The sequence below is a fragment of the Balaenoptera acutorostrata genome, chromosome 9, assembly GCF_949987535.1.
Source record: "Balaenoptera acutorostrata chromosome 9, mBalAcu1.1, whole genome shotgun sequence".
Classification (NCBI taxonomy): Eukaryota; Metazoa; Chordata; class Mammalia; order Artiodactyla; family Balaenopteridae; genus Balaenoptera; species Balaenoptera acutorostrata.
This window is the reverse complement of record NC_080072.1, coordinates 49,095,873-49,111,276: the sequence shown is the minus strand read 5'-3', so window position 1 is coordinate 49,111,276 and position 15,404 is coordinate 49,095,873. Positions and strand designations below refer to the sequence as shown.

The 15,404-nt window shown below is 39.3% G+C and overlaps 1 protein-coding gene across 1 annotated transcript; it reads right to left on the bottom strand.

The window, feature by feature from the left end:
• Positions 1–14,097: 14,097 nt before the first annotated feature.
• Positions 14,098–15,044, bottom strand: LOC114236538 (olfactory receptor 10A3). The gene is given in 2 exon segments (XM_028164139.1): positions 14,098–14,781; positions 14,784–15,044. Coding segments are annotated over 2 exon segments (945 nt in total).
• Between the last annotated feature and the right edge of the window lie 360 nt (positions 15,045–15,404).

The following is a 15,404-nucleotide window of genomic DNA, read 5'->3' as shown; positions in this document are numbered from 1 at the left end:
TTCATGTTGTTCTAGAGCAATAGTTTCCAATCTTTTTCACATCATAGCATATTTGAAAAATGATCATGTTTATGCCGTAATGGTGTAAAAAATTTTACTTGTGCCAGGAGGCACTAGGAATCAAACTCTGGCCTTCCCAACACATCTGTAAGCCACTTATGGTAGACTGGTTGGGAGCTGTGTTCTTGAAGTTCCAGTCAATGCAGCATGCGAAGGCAAGGGTCAGGGGAGACAATGAAGAAGGAAATGTTAAAAGGAGGAGACAGATGATCAGAATTATCAGTTTTTGTGGATATTATTATCTAATTAAGATGACGGAGGAAAAAAAAATGGGGAACACCCCCAGATAAAACCATAAGCAGAAGAGTTAGGAGTGGTTCAGTGGAACTCTAAGTAGTTTGGAATCAGTGAGTGATTAATGATGATCAGAATGATTAACAAGGAATTTCCAAAAGTTGACCAGTCCCTTTTCCCCTGCTTATGCTGAGCAATAGGCTACAATCTCAAGACTAAAGCAGAGAATGTGACACTGGGAATGGAGACTCATGATAGTTTTCCACATAGCTTAGAAAAACCAAGATGGATGTATTACACCAAAAAATCCAAAAAAATTTAAAAACCATTGACATACTCCATGTGGCAGCATGTTCTGCTCCTCCAAACAGTAAAAGGAAGCTCATCAGAAACTATATGCAGATAAATAAACAGCGATTTTCAATCCAAAGGTGAGATGACAATCAAGAACCACCAAACATGAAGCAAAACCTATACTTTGAAAAAGAGGAGCCCAAATTCATAAATAGAAAAGAGAATACCTATAAAATATATTACAAAATGATGTTAAAATTACTTCAATTAATATGATCACACATTTTACAAGATGATCCTTCCATTAAACATGAAATTCTTTAGATTATGATCACTGAAAAAAAATAGTTGAACTTACAGATAAGAAATAGAATGGTCTGAATAAGAGAATAAACATGGTTGAAGAAGGGATTGGGGGGGGAGTACAAAAGTAAATTGAGTCATTCTCCCCTAAAAGCAATACAGAGAGGGACTTCCCTAGCGGTCCAGTGGTTAGGACTCTGCGCTTCCACTGCAAGGGGCACGGTTCGATCCCTGGTTGGGGAATTAAGATCCCACGTGCTGTGGCCAAAAAATAAATAAATAAGTGAAGTAAAAAAGTAAAAGCAATACGGAGAAAAAAGGAAAAAAGATTTGGAAAACGTAAGAGAAAAGTTGATATATGAAAGATACATCCAGAAACTCAGCCCCTGTTTAAGAGGAGTTCCAAAAGGAGCAAAGAAAGGCAAAGAAAGAAAGTGCAAGACAAGCAATGGTCCAAGATAACCTTAAGAAAATTTCACACAGCTGAAGGAACAAAATCTTCAAGTTCAAAAGTCCCACTGAATGATAAGTGTGGTGAATGTAATAGAAGCCCAAATCCAGATCTCATTGAAGGAAAAGGACATGGTACATGGAGATATTGATTATTTATACACATCAATCTAAAATATAAGCTAAAATTTTTAAGAATTTAACTCATTCAAAAACTTAACTCATCGACTGACATGTACACTGCTATATTTAAAATAGATAACCAGCAAGGATATACTGTATAGCCCAGGGAACTCTGCTCAATATTCTGTAATAATCTAAATGGGAAAAGAATTTGAAAAAGAATAGATAGATGTATATGTATAACTGAATCACTTTGCTGTACACCTGAAACTAACAGAATACTGTTAATCAACTGTACTCCAATATAAAATAAAAATTTTTTTAAAAACCTTAACTCATCAATTTACATTGGAATGTAAATTGCTACAACCATTTTGAAATACATTTTAGCATTATCTAGAAAAATTTTTAATATGCATAATCTAACTGTACTGCCTTCGACAATCACCTTACTCTGTTTCCATTCTAATTTGATTGCACTTCTTTCTTAATTCTGGAGATAATCATTAAGGACAGATAATTTTCCCCCAAGAAATATTAATTCATTTCATGAAAGATATTTCAGAAGTTATCTTCAGCCCCCCTTCTACTCCCTTACTTCTCTTTACCAAGCCATCACTCACAGTCATGCCATTTGCATCCTAATAACTCCCCATCTGTCTATTCTCCCTGGCCCTTCTGCCACCACCCCAGCCCAGCCCACCACACCCCTCATGTGGACAGCCTCAGTAGTCAGCTAAAGGGAATCTCTGCATCCACATCATTTCGTTCTTATTCATTCTCTATGCCCCAACTTTGCAAAGATGTTTTCAAAACGCAAATCTGGTCATGTCTGCCCTTGGCTTAAAATTTTTCAATGGGGTATACAAGAGACTTCAAGTGTAATTGAATTCATGTTATTTAAAAGCATGATTCAATTATAATGCTTTAATTTGGTAGTGGTTACATGAATTTTTTTTTTTTTTTTTAAAGGATTTTCTTATTTATTTATTTATTTATTTATTTATTTTTGGCTGTGTTGGGTCTTCGGTTCGTGCGAGGGCTTTCTCCAGTTGCGGCAAGCGGGGGCCACTCTTCATCGCGGTGCGGGGACCGCTCTTCATCGCGGTGCGCGGGCCTTTCTCTATCGCGGCCCCTCCCGTCGCGGGGCACAGGCTCCAGACGCGCAGGCTCAGCAATTGTGGCTCACGGGCCCAGCTGCTCCGTGGCATGTGGGATCTTCCCAGACCAGGGCTCGAACCCGTGTCCCCTGCATTAGCAGGCAGATTCTCAACCACTGCGCCACCAGGGAAGCCCTACATGAATATTCTTAACATTCTTCTTTACACTCTGTATGTGAAATATCTCTCACACAAGAAAAACAGCCAAAAAATTTTCAAAACAAACAAAACCTCAAAATAAAATATAGCAAGAGAGCCTTTTCAATAGCTTTCTTAACATGGCATTAAGATTCTACATGCCTGATCCCTGCTCCCTCTCCCGTCATATACCACACACTGAACTTCTTTGTGTTCTTTGGGGTTTGCTTCTTGCTGCCAGAGTCCCTGCTGTTTCTGCCCACGACACTCTCTCCACCACCTACCCTCCACAAACTCCCTGGTTAATTCCTACTCAAACTTCAGATTTTAATGGAAATATCACTTTCTTGAAGCTGCCTTTCTTGACTTCTCCAGCCTAGGTCAAGTTCATGTGGATATATATAAAATGTATGTACATTATATACATATAATTCATTTGCATTATATATTCCTTCAAACACATATCTTGACTTCTAATGATATGCTGATTTGTGTATTATTTGATTTAGGTCTTCTGCTATTTACCATAAGCCCCATGTGGGCAGGAACAATGTCTGTTTTGTCTCCCTATTTTAAGGTCTGGCATGGAGTGACCCCTCAGTAAACATTAGTTGAATGAAGAAGTAAATGGCACGTGATGAGTGTAGGCGAGGGTCAAAAAACTCGGCACTTGGAGTTAAAGGGAAAGATGCCCTATTTCCACTTTTGCTGCTTAGCCTTGGACCATCAATGTGTGTTCGCCCTCCACAGCTAGGTGTCCTCGAGTAAAATGAAGGTTATAGCCAAACCCAAGCTACAGGACTGTTAAGAATATTAACAGAGTGCAAAGCACTTGCACAGTGCCCAGCTCATAGTAGGCACTCAAAGTATAATTTATTATATTTTCATAATTTATTTTTCTTCTTCTATTGTTGTGAAATTTTTCTACTGACATGTTCTCCCTATCTGCTCATACTCTTTTGAATGTAATTTGATGATCTTTTAGGTGCTACTGAAACTGCTTTCCATTTCAGGTCATCTGAAAAGCATTTGAATGATAGGAAGAGGAGAGGTCAGCACCGCCATTCTATCTGTCTGAGCTGCCACTCTCTGCAAGGCACTGGGCTTAGCTGGTGCAGAACTGGATCCACAGGCTGCAGACCCAAGCAGGGAATCCTCCTGGGGGTGACAGGATGTGTCATTGAGCTGGAAGCGTCTATCCTCTACCCTTTGTTCATTCCTTTCACTTCTGTTGAGTTCTCAGAATTTTTTTTTCAAGGAAAATACAGCTGTGTTCTGCTTACAGATTTGTTCTGTTTTGTTTTTACCTTACATCCATGTGCTTACATTAGACCAGTCTTAAAGCCTGAAAGTGTTAGCTAGGGAAAACCCTATCTCTTTTTAAGAGTTGAGACTGATCAAGTTGTCAGAAACTCATGATTGACTGAGATTGTCTGAAGGTGGGCCAACTTCTCCAAGTTTGATAGCCTGTGTTACTCTTACTAAAGTCTGTGATGGCAAAAGGGGATCAGTAAAGGGGAACATTGGATTTAAAGTAGACTAATTACAGCTCACAACCTTGCTCTAGACCAATGTTTAACCCCAGGGAGGGGCTTAAAAGTGTGGCTTCATTAGAAACTCAGGAGTCATTTTAACCTAATTGCTCCCTCATCACTGCTTAAAATTGATACCTAAACCTTTAAGAATTAACTCATAGTCTCTGACTCCTGACACTGTTCACCCTTGGTAAGTGCTCCCCAGAGGACCTGAACACTCTTACTAATTTCAGTAAATGTTTTCATGATCTTGGCTGTGGAGTTAATGCTTAACAAGTACCAGAGGAACCAATTTCCTGCCTGAGGAAACTTCCTTACCAAGTTCCCTAATTATTCCCAGGCAGTCATTGCCCTGTGAAATCCAGCCGGCCGAGGGAGGTTGTTAATATGCCACAGGTGGCGGCTACAGATCAGCCTTGGCGGCTACAAGGAAACAGATCAACTGTACAGAGAGGCATGTTTGACATCAAGAGCCCAGGGACCTGTAAACACATGTATTTCTGCTGTCTCTTATTTTCTTTTAGCAAGAGGGGGTTGGTGCCCAGTAAGTCAGCACATATATCCTCCTCTTAAAATCATTGAGAAACTGTCTACAGAATTCTCTAAACCACTATTCTCAAACTTTTTCAGTCTCAGGACCCCTCTGCACTCTGACAGTTTATAGAGAACCTCAAAGAGCTTTTGTTTATACATACAGATTATAGTAATTGATATTTACTATATTAGAAATTAAAACTGACATTTTAAAATATTTATTAATTTGTTTTAAAATGACAATAATAGCCCACTACATGTTAACAGAAATAACATATTTTGGGCTTCCCCGGTGGCGCAGTGGTTGAGAATCTGCCTGCTAATGCAGGGGACACGGGTTCGAGCCCTGGTCTGGGAAGATCCCACATGCCACGGAGCAGCTGGGCCCGTGAGCCACAATTGCTGAGCCTGCACGTCTGGAGCCTGTGCCCCGCGACGGGAGGGGCCGCGATAGAGAAAGGCCCGCGCACCGCGATGAAGAGTGGCCCCCGCTTGCCGCAACTGGAGAAAGCCCTCGCACGAACCGAAGACCCAACACAGCCAAAAATAAATAAATAAATAAATAAATAAATAAGAAAATCCTTTAAAAAAAAAAAAAAAAAAATAACATATTTTGATAGAAAATAATTATATTTTCAAAAAATATTTAGAAGAGTGGCACTTCTACATATTTGCAAATTTCTTTAATGTCTGGTTTAATAGGATACAGCTGAATTCTCATACAATTCTGCAACTGAATTCTGCACTCAGTCTGTTATAAGATATAACGTATATATTACATATGAGATAATGCATCATGTAGCTTCTGGAAAACTCTACATTTCTGAGAGAAAGAGATAAAGGCAAATAATATCTTAATGCTACTATGAAAATAATTTTTGACCTCACAGGACACCTAAAAAGATCTCAGGGTCTCCCTAAAGTCCACAAAGCAACTTTGAGAACCACTATTCTAAACAAAATCAGAGTAAAAAATGGTCATTGAATAGCTTTATATCTGAAACATAAAGCAAAACGAGAGACCAAGAGAAAAGTTGCAGTTATTAAGATGGAAGTGTCTGTGCCCTATTCTTGATATTTATTGCCCTATTCTTGATATTTAGGCCATCCTAACCTACAAGGAGTTCCAGCCTCATCCTGGGACATCCTTATAATGACACCTAAGATGGTCTGCCCCATTTCTGGATGATAATGAGAAAAGCAGAGAAATAGCCCATATAGAAACCCTAACACCAAAAACAGATTTGCTATAATTTTATTTTGAAACATGACTTGATATTCTGTAAATTGCTAAATATCATAAATCCAAAGAGTTAACAAAGTCTACAATGTTAGGGGAAAAAAAGCACATAATACTTGGAAACAGTAATAACAAAGGTTGAAAGAATTTTCATGGGCAATGAATGCCTGGTTTTCCCCTCTTAAGACCTAGTTGAGAAGTCAGATAAAGGGGGAACATGAACTCTCTAAGAATTGCCTTTTTAAGCTCCCCAAAGAAACTGTTATCTTACACCCAAACGACTCATGTTGATGGGATCGTTTTGATCCCAGAAGAGCTGCACAAAGATACATGATGATCTAGGGTGGTGTGTCTCTCCTGCAAGAACAGCCAGTGTTGATCTGAACGATCCTGCCCACAATCTCTGCTAATGACCTATTCCAAGCAGACAGTCTTATCAAATGTGGCCACCTCCAGGAGCGTGCTCTGGCCTGGGATGTACGGTGGAGACAACAGCTCAGTGCATGGCAACTGGAGAAATGACTGGGGCACATAAACCCGATCTGAGTGTATTTCTAAGTCCTGTGCTTCTATCACATGAGACTCGGTAAAGCAAACACAGGGGCAGAAAACGTGAACTCTGAAGTCCAAGAAACCTGTGCTCTAATCCCATCCAGCCACCAAATAATTTTGAATACTTGAACAGATTATTTAGTATCTCCCAGCTCTTCTATTAAATGGTATTATGAAGAATAAAATGGGCTCATCCATGCAGGGAACTTAGCTGGGTATATAATAAGTGTCCAATAAATACTAGTTATTTTTAAAAAGCAAATTTGATTTTGTTTCTCCCCTATGTAACATCCTTCAGTGACTCCCCAATAACTTTCAAAATTGAATTCAAACTCCTTCCATTGGCTCATAAAGTCATTCACAGTCAGGCTTCATTTCCTGCCACTCCTCAAGTATTCTACAGAGCCGTCACACAATTCTACTTGAGATAGAATTCTACTTAAAATACAGCATGCTTTTTAGACACTAGTTTTTCTCTAAATGTAGAGTCCCCTTTTTGGTTTTTGCCATATAACTAACACTAGTCCTACAAACTATGATCACAATCACCTCCTCCAGGAAGCCTTCCCTGACTTACCCAGTACAAGTGTTAACCACAATTGTAACACTCACCACACAATGTGGTAAAAGTTAATTTCTCTGCTTCAGTATTTGATTGTAAGCCCCTAGAAATGAGATACTGTACCTGATCTTTGTGCCTAACATCTAGCACAGCAGCTGGCACATGCTGGCTACCCAATAAGTGATTTTTAATTTACGAACAGATATTCAAATGAGATAACAGGCACAATCCATGAGTGTGTAACGTGTCGGATATTGATGATGATGATGATGGTGATGATATGATGCTGGTGGTAGTGGTGGTCATGGTGGTGGTGGCGAAAGAAGAGGGCAAGATTGGGAAAGGAGGTGGGAAAAGGGCAAGGAGGAAGGATGCACCTCAGCCCTTCTGTTTCTAAGCCTAACAAAAACATAGATACACCTACACTTACTAAAGACATGAAACTTGTCACTGCATTTACTATCTGCCCAAATCCATTGTGATGTGATTGATTCTATTACATTCTGTGAGTTCATTAGGGGTGATTTGATGAACCATGAACAAGCTCAGCTCCCTGGACCTTCAGGGGTGAGATTATAGCAATTACATGCTTGAGTCACTAGATGACAGTGAGAAGTTAGTCCATCTTTTGGCATAATTAACTCAATTTCTCCTGGAGCTTTCATTCATTTAGTGCCTGGAGGCTGCTTCCCAGATCCACCTCCTCTGTCCCAGGTACCCTGTCCCCCAACCTCCTAATATGAATTCCTTGGTCCCTGGAATCCCTGTAACTTCACAGCTTTCTCTGTTACCCATGTTATTACTTTATCCATTTGTGTCTATCTCTTCCTCAAATAGAAACACATCAACACAAAGCCTGAGCCACATTGGTTCAGTATATCTCCTTCTCTTTTGGATTCTTTCCATGGAACTTCATTCTGCAGTCTCTCCATTTTAAGAAGACCCTCCCTGAATCATGAATTCCTCTCTATCTAGTGCCCTGTAGCTCTGTTTCCCTAATTCAGACCTCCGTTCTGAGCCTGACCTATATATCCCTATAAGCTATCTACTTGACTTTGATTTCACACAGGCATCTCAAACTTTGCTCATCCAAAACTGGATTTCACCCCAAGAAGTCTTCTCTTCCAGTGTTCCACATCTCAAAAAAACAGAACCCTCATCCACTCCGCTCCAACCAGAAATATGAGTTCATCCTTGACACCTCTTTCTGTTCTACCCCTCCCCACCCCCCACATACAATCCATTACCAAGTCCTGCAATTTGATTTCTGAAATATGGGTAGAATCCTTCACACTGCTCCATTCCCACTGCCACTGTCCTAGCCCAAGCCACATCACTCTCACCTGTGCTACAGCAATTGCCTCTTCCTTGCCTATTTCCACTCTTGAAAACTTCCCATCAATTATCTACTTAGCAGTCAGAAAGACATTTTAAAGTGCAAGTTTGTTTAATAGAGTCGGGAGGAAGACATTTTCCTCTACGCTTCTAAACTCTTCTGGCTGGTCTAAGAATTAAATTGACATGATTAACAGGAGAAAATCAGACAAAAATTTAATAACATATATACATGGGAGAGACCCAGGAGAACTGAGCAATTCATCAAAATGGCCAAAGCCCTCCTCTTAAATACAATCCTCAGCTAAAGACAAAAGATGATGTTGAGCGTGGGGAGAGTCAGTTATGGGAGCTTACCAGGAAAAGCACAGTAAACAAGGGTAGGGTAGCGTTGTTATGCAGATTCAAATCCTTGCCTGGTCCATTATAAGAGTTTCTAGAGATTTGGTCATCCCCTTCTTCCAGGTACAGCCAGGAAAGCACCCTAACAAATGGAGATTTCCCTTACAAATGTTTCTTACAAAAGGGTAATTCCTACTGGGTTTTCAGCTTTTCCCCTATCTGCGGTTTCTTAGAAAATAACCAGCTTAAAATAATTAATATGCCAAAGAGACATATTTTGGGGTGACAAACTCTGCTCCCCTACAATAGTTGTCTCTCTCATTACACTATCTTGTTATCTTTGTGTTCCCAGCACCTGGCACAGTGCCTGGTACACAGAAGTCATTCAACAACTGTTGGTGAATAAATATTAATGGCTTTCTTTCCCTTTCTCAAACTGGTCATTCTCCCTCCCACCAGTATCTTTGTATAAGCTTCCCACACACAAAATTGGCCCTATACAAATAAGATAGCACTCATCCTTCCATTCTTAATTCAAATATCACACCATCAATGCAACTATAATGAAACACTAGAAGCTGACATTGGCTCCAGGATGGGAGCAAAGGGCAGAATCAAAAGGTGTCTTGAGGATACTGCTAATGGGTTTGAAGGGTTTTAGGGAGATTGTTCAGGTAGGACTTACAGACAATTAAAGAGAAAAGCCACAGGCCTAAAATGGCATCAGTTTAGCTAAAGCCCATGATAACAAACCTAGATTTAATACCTAACTTAATTGCAGCTTTTGACTTTTGCCGGAAATGCAATCTTAATCAGACAGCTTGGATTTTCTGGTCAGAACCTATGAGACGTAAACACAAAAAGAACAAAGAGTGTCACTCCTCATCCAGTTATATAACGGGTTGTTGCAACCGACCGTGCACCCTGAGCGGAATTCTGGATGGAAAGAACAGGATGAGATATCCCGTGCTTTGGATAAATGGGCCCCTAGATAGTTAAGACGTGTACCTCAGGAGGAATTTCAATGACCCCAGATTCTTGCATCTTCCCATACACAGAAAAGCACTAAAATCACTAACTTGAGATATTCATTCTTTGTGATTAGCAGTAATCTTTTACCCAGATGTATGCCTGACTGTATGTTTTTCCTAGTCAAACAGTCATACATATACTGGCTTCTCTCCTACCTCTTTGGAGCAGTTGACTCAGAGCTACTGAGTGGCTGTCTCCGGGCTATAGTCCTCAGTAAGACCCTGAATAAAACTTAAATTCACAGCTCTCATGCTGTGCATTTTTCTTCAAGTCCACAGAGGTTATCTGTCATATGGGCTTTCTCCATCCCAACCTCCTGCAGAGGTAAAAGAGGCAATGTGCATTGCTATTCCCTTCCTCCAAAACAAAGATGTCCTGGCCTAAAAATAATCCTTTCTTTTCTTTTGCTAATAGCTCCCTTGCCCCACTCTTTTTCCTATAAAAACTATCCTTTTTGTACAACCCCTCCGAGTGCCCTTCTCGTTGCTAGATGGGACACTGCCCCATTCATGAACGGATGAATAAAAACAGTTAGTTCTTCAAATTTACTCAATTGAAGTTTTGTTTTTTAACAAAGTTAACACAAGTTCGTGTGCCTGATGCACAGTGAGGCCAAACAAACTGAAATGTCAGAGTTTGGAGCAGAGAAAGGTTTACTACAAGGCCATGCAAGGAGATGAGGTGGCTCAGGCCCTAAAAAGCCCCAAGCTCCCGAAGGGTTTCAGCAAAGCACTTTTAAAAAGCCAGGCGAGGGAGCGGTGAGGTAGCAGAGTGGTGTCACAGGGGTTAACATTTTCAGTCCTTAGGCTCCAGGAGGCCTGGGGCTATGTGCTCATGGTCATCAAGTAGTTAACATCTTCCATTTGTTGCAGAGGGGAGTTTTTTACATCTGCAAAACAACTCAGGAAATGTGCATCAAATACTATTATCTAGGTACTTCAGAGAGGAGCTAAAGCAGAGGATATGGGGGAAGGCCTGTCCTGAGAAGGCCCCCATGGGGTCCTGCTCAGTTACAAGACAGTGAGGAAAATGATATTGGACGCTGGATAAAAGGGCACCCAAATGATATATTGGCAGAATAGTTAGCAAAACTGTAATTTGGAACAATGTAGAAAATAGAAAATATACTAATAAAGTAGCAAATCTAAGGAGATTTCCAGGCAGAATATCAGAAGTGCTAACTTGTTTCTTTCAGCTGCATATATTAAAATACTAGGAGAGAAAAATGAACTAAAGGCCAAACTACTAACTTTTTCAGCAGAATTTAAAGAAAACGGAAAGGAGCCAGGACTGGCTAGATTCAAAAAATAAAACTGTTTCTCACTTCCAGTCTCAAACAAAAAATAATTTTCAAAGAAAGAAATGGCTTTAGGGCAAAGATCAAATCTGGGGAGTGGTTGTAAAATCCTTTGTTAATACCTCAGAAGGATTTTAAATGATTTAAAAAGAGCTCAGTTGGGAGTTTCCTGGAGGTCCTGGCGCTTTCACTGCTGCAGTCCCCACCCCGGGTTCAATCTCTGGTCAGGATCACAAGCGGTGTGACACAGCAAATCAATCAATCAATCAATAAAAAATAAATTAATAATAAATAAATAAATAAAAAGAGCTCTGTCCCTGCCTGATCAACAGAATGCTGTGGAACTGAAGCTGTACCAGCTTATGGCCTCAGGGCTTGAGTGACGGCCTTCCAGACTGTTCACCTACTCTGGTGTCAGTTTTGAGAAGAGGGGTTGGAACAGTCTTGGGGAATCAACTGTTTGTTCATGCTCCGTATTGAAGACTTGGTAGGTCTCTGGGAAATTACTGAACTGAACAATCAAGTTATTTGCCTGGGGCCCTGTCAGTCAAGAGTCTCCGGGAATAGTAAAGTTATGCTAATGAAGACAATGAAATGGTAAAACTGTGTACAGGTGTACTGTAAGCTGCATGGTGGGTTGGTAGTTTCAGTTCTTTCAGCTTTCATTCTATATGAAATTAATATTTAAAGAGCTGTCAAAGTAAGAATTGTACTAGACAAAGTTAAACAGGCAAAAGAGACTTTCTTCAAGATTATTGCAACAGGGGAGAGACTGACTCAACCTCTGCTGAAACAAAGAGCTGGAGAGACTTTAAAAGCTGGAAGGAGGAAAACCATAAGCTACTTGTGCTTGCTAAATGGCTACCCAAAGGAAAAATAAACTTTCTTGTATCTTCATGACAGGGGGTAGTTTCAAAGGAGGCAGAGAAAGAATGTGTGCTTACAAGTTTTCTAAAGCGCTCTGAGAAAAGGAAGGTCAGAGTCTATGGTCAGGAAAAAAGCCTATCTAAAGTTTACTCAAGCTGAGGGGGACTGTGAAGGCCATCTTGGTTAGAGGATTCATGTTATTTAAAAGTCTAGCTCATAGAAATAGAGAGTAGAATGGTGGTTGCCAGGGGATGGCTGGGGTGGGGTAGGGGGGACGTTGTGGGGAGATGGAGAGATTTTGGTGAAAGGGTACAAACTTTCAGTTACAAAGTGAATAATGTACCACATGGTAACTATAGTCAACAATAATGTATTGTATACTTGAAATTTGCTAAGAGAGTAGATCTCAGGTGTTCTCAAACCCCCCAAAAAGGTAACTATGTGAGGTAATGGATGTGTTAATTAACTTGATTGTGGTAATCATTTCACAACGTATATGTGTGTCAAATCATCATTTTGTACACTATAAATATATACAATTTTTATTTGTCAACTATATCTCAATAAAACTGGGAAAAAGACAGAAATAAAGGCATTTTAAAAAGAAAACTTGGTTTATATAATCAATAAATGAACAAATGAACTAAAGAATGATTAAAAGGAAACTATTTAGTTTCATTTGATTGCTTGTTTTAGATAAGCCTTACTTAATTGGTCCTTTTAAGAGCTAGGAGAAAGAAATTTCAGGATTTCAAGGGATGAGATTCAATCAAAGTTTTTTGCTGATGCTCCTTTGATGTCTAACTGAGAACATTATTATACAGCATTCAGATATTTTCCACAAGGTTTTAGCAATCTGCTAATGTAATTTCTTTGTTTTGTTTTGTTTTGTTTTGAAAGTTGAATCAGATTTGCACTCCACTCCCATTTTTGGCAGGGTATGAATACAAAGAAAAAAGTTTTTTTTCCAACAAAATGAATGTTTCATAAAGAGAAAATGCTCCAACCTCTTTTTTATCTCACCCAAAGCATAAATGAACGGTGGTGCTCCTTTGATGTAGATTCAATGAGTTGGACGCTTTCTATTGCCTACTAGCAATATTAAAATAGGAAGCAAGAATGAAGTATTATATTTGTCACAGTGTCTAATTATTTTTTCTGGGAAAGATACACACAGATTGATATGATTCATGGATAATAGAAAATAGGCACAATTTATCATATTTATGTTCCACAAGAAAAAAATTCATATATTGTTTGACAAATGTTGAGGGCATTTTTGCCCTATAACAGAAATTTGACCAGATTTCCAAAACAATGGTTTATAAGTGAAAAAGCAGTATGATAAATGACCCTCAAAAATAGTAACACAATGGACGAATATATTCTAAAATAACCAGATGAAATCCAGCTGTGGATTATAATGTCTTTAGGTCCTTGAATAGAACCAGTGTGGTCCTCTCAATAAATAGCTGTTCTTTTCAACTCACACATGGACATATTTTCACTCAAAAAATAAAAAGCTCATCTTTCTATTTGTTGGCTTCCTGGAGCTCATACCAGTCAGTGGGGCAGAGTGGGTTTTCAAGATCAATCTGAAATTGTTAATATCATTTTTTAAAGTATTTTGGTATTATTGATGAAAGTTGGCAAACTCACAGTTTATTTGATCCATCAAAACCCTGCTGTGGAACCTATTTTGCAGAAATTAAAGCAACAATGTTTGTGAATGTATAAAACTAGTTTCTTTATTTAGTTTTCTCTAAAGAGACAAAACGTTAACACATATCCATACGGCCACCAATAAACAATTTCTTGAAGAAACTGTGTTATACCTAATATTAAGGAATATTATGCATCTATAAAAAAAAGAATAAAAACATTAATATATAAAGATGCCCTAATATATTATCAAATTTGTAGAACTCAAAAAATAAAACATATTCATACCAAGAAATGCAAACTGTTTCTACCATTTATTAAATTTAAATAAAGTTCAGTCCAGCAGTGACCAAATATCACATGGCTTCTCAGCATAGTCAGAATGTATATAAATCCACTTTTCTTAGCCATAATTTCATCAAAGCTCTTTTCAGCTCACTGTTTCTCAAACTGTAGATCAGTGGATTCAGCAGAGGCGTAAGAAGTGAGTAAGACAAGGACATCAGCTTCTTGGTTTCTGGGGAGTAGCCAGATTTGGGTTGTAAGTCAGTCATACTGGCTGTGCCACAGAAGAGGGTAACAGACATGAGATGGGAGGCACAGGTGGAAAAGGCCTTTTGCCTCCCAGTGGTTGATGACATCTTCAGGATGGCAAGGAGAATTCGAATGTAAGACAAGAGTATCAACAAGAAAGGAAGAATAACAATCAAAATGGCGCCAGTGAATGCGTAGATTTCAAATAAAAAGCTGTCTGCACATGCAAGCTCTAGCCCTGGGGGAGTCTCACAGAAGAGATGATTAATTTCATTGGGGCCACAGAAGGGAAAACTAAAAACCCATGAGGTCTGCACAGTAGCCACCATGATCCCTGAGACCCATGAGAATATAACTAATTTCATGAAAACCCTTTTGTTCATAATCATTGGGTAGTTCAGAGGACGGCAGATTGCAGCAAATTGGTCATAAGCCATTGCCCCCAGGAGAAAACATTCGGTCCCACCAAAAAGAAGAATGAAATACATCTGTGCAAAACAGCCTGCAAAGGTGATCATACTTTTTTTCCATTGGAGAGGACCACCAGCATTTCAGGCATAATGACTGCACTGCAACTCACATGCACCACAGACAAGTTCAGGAGAAACAAATACATGGGAACGTGTAAGCTCTGTTCCAGGGAGATGATGACTATAATGATGGCATTTCCCATCAGAGTCACCAGGTAATCAACCAAGAAAACCCCAAAGAGCTGCCCTTGGAGTTCAGGAAAATTAGAAAAGCCCAAGAGGATGAATTCAACCACAGAGCTTTGGTTTTGCCTTTTCATTTCAGTAGTGGAGTGTATATTGTTTTTATGGACCACGTATGTAAATTATAAAGTAACAATCCAATAGCTGAGAGTTCGAGTCTGATATTCTTGATAGAAGATATAATGATGAGCTCATTTTGGCAAATCAACCTGAAAATTTTGAGAATGGCCAGTTACTGGAATAGTGAATCTTTCAAACACAAATAAAGAAGTGAAGAATTTTGGCTCAGAAATCTTGTTTCAAAAGTACAAAATAACAGCAGATGTTGTCTGGCAACTTTTTTGCGAGGTGGAAAATTAATCCTTTCCTTAAAACACAAACAGAGGGCTTCCCTGGTGGCACAGTGGTTGAGAATCTGCCTGCCAATGCAGGGGACA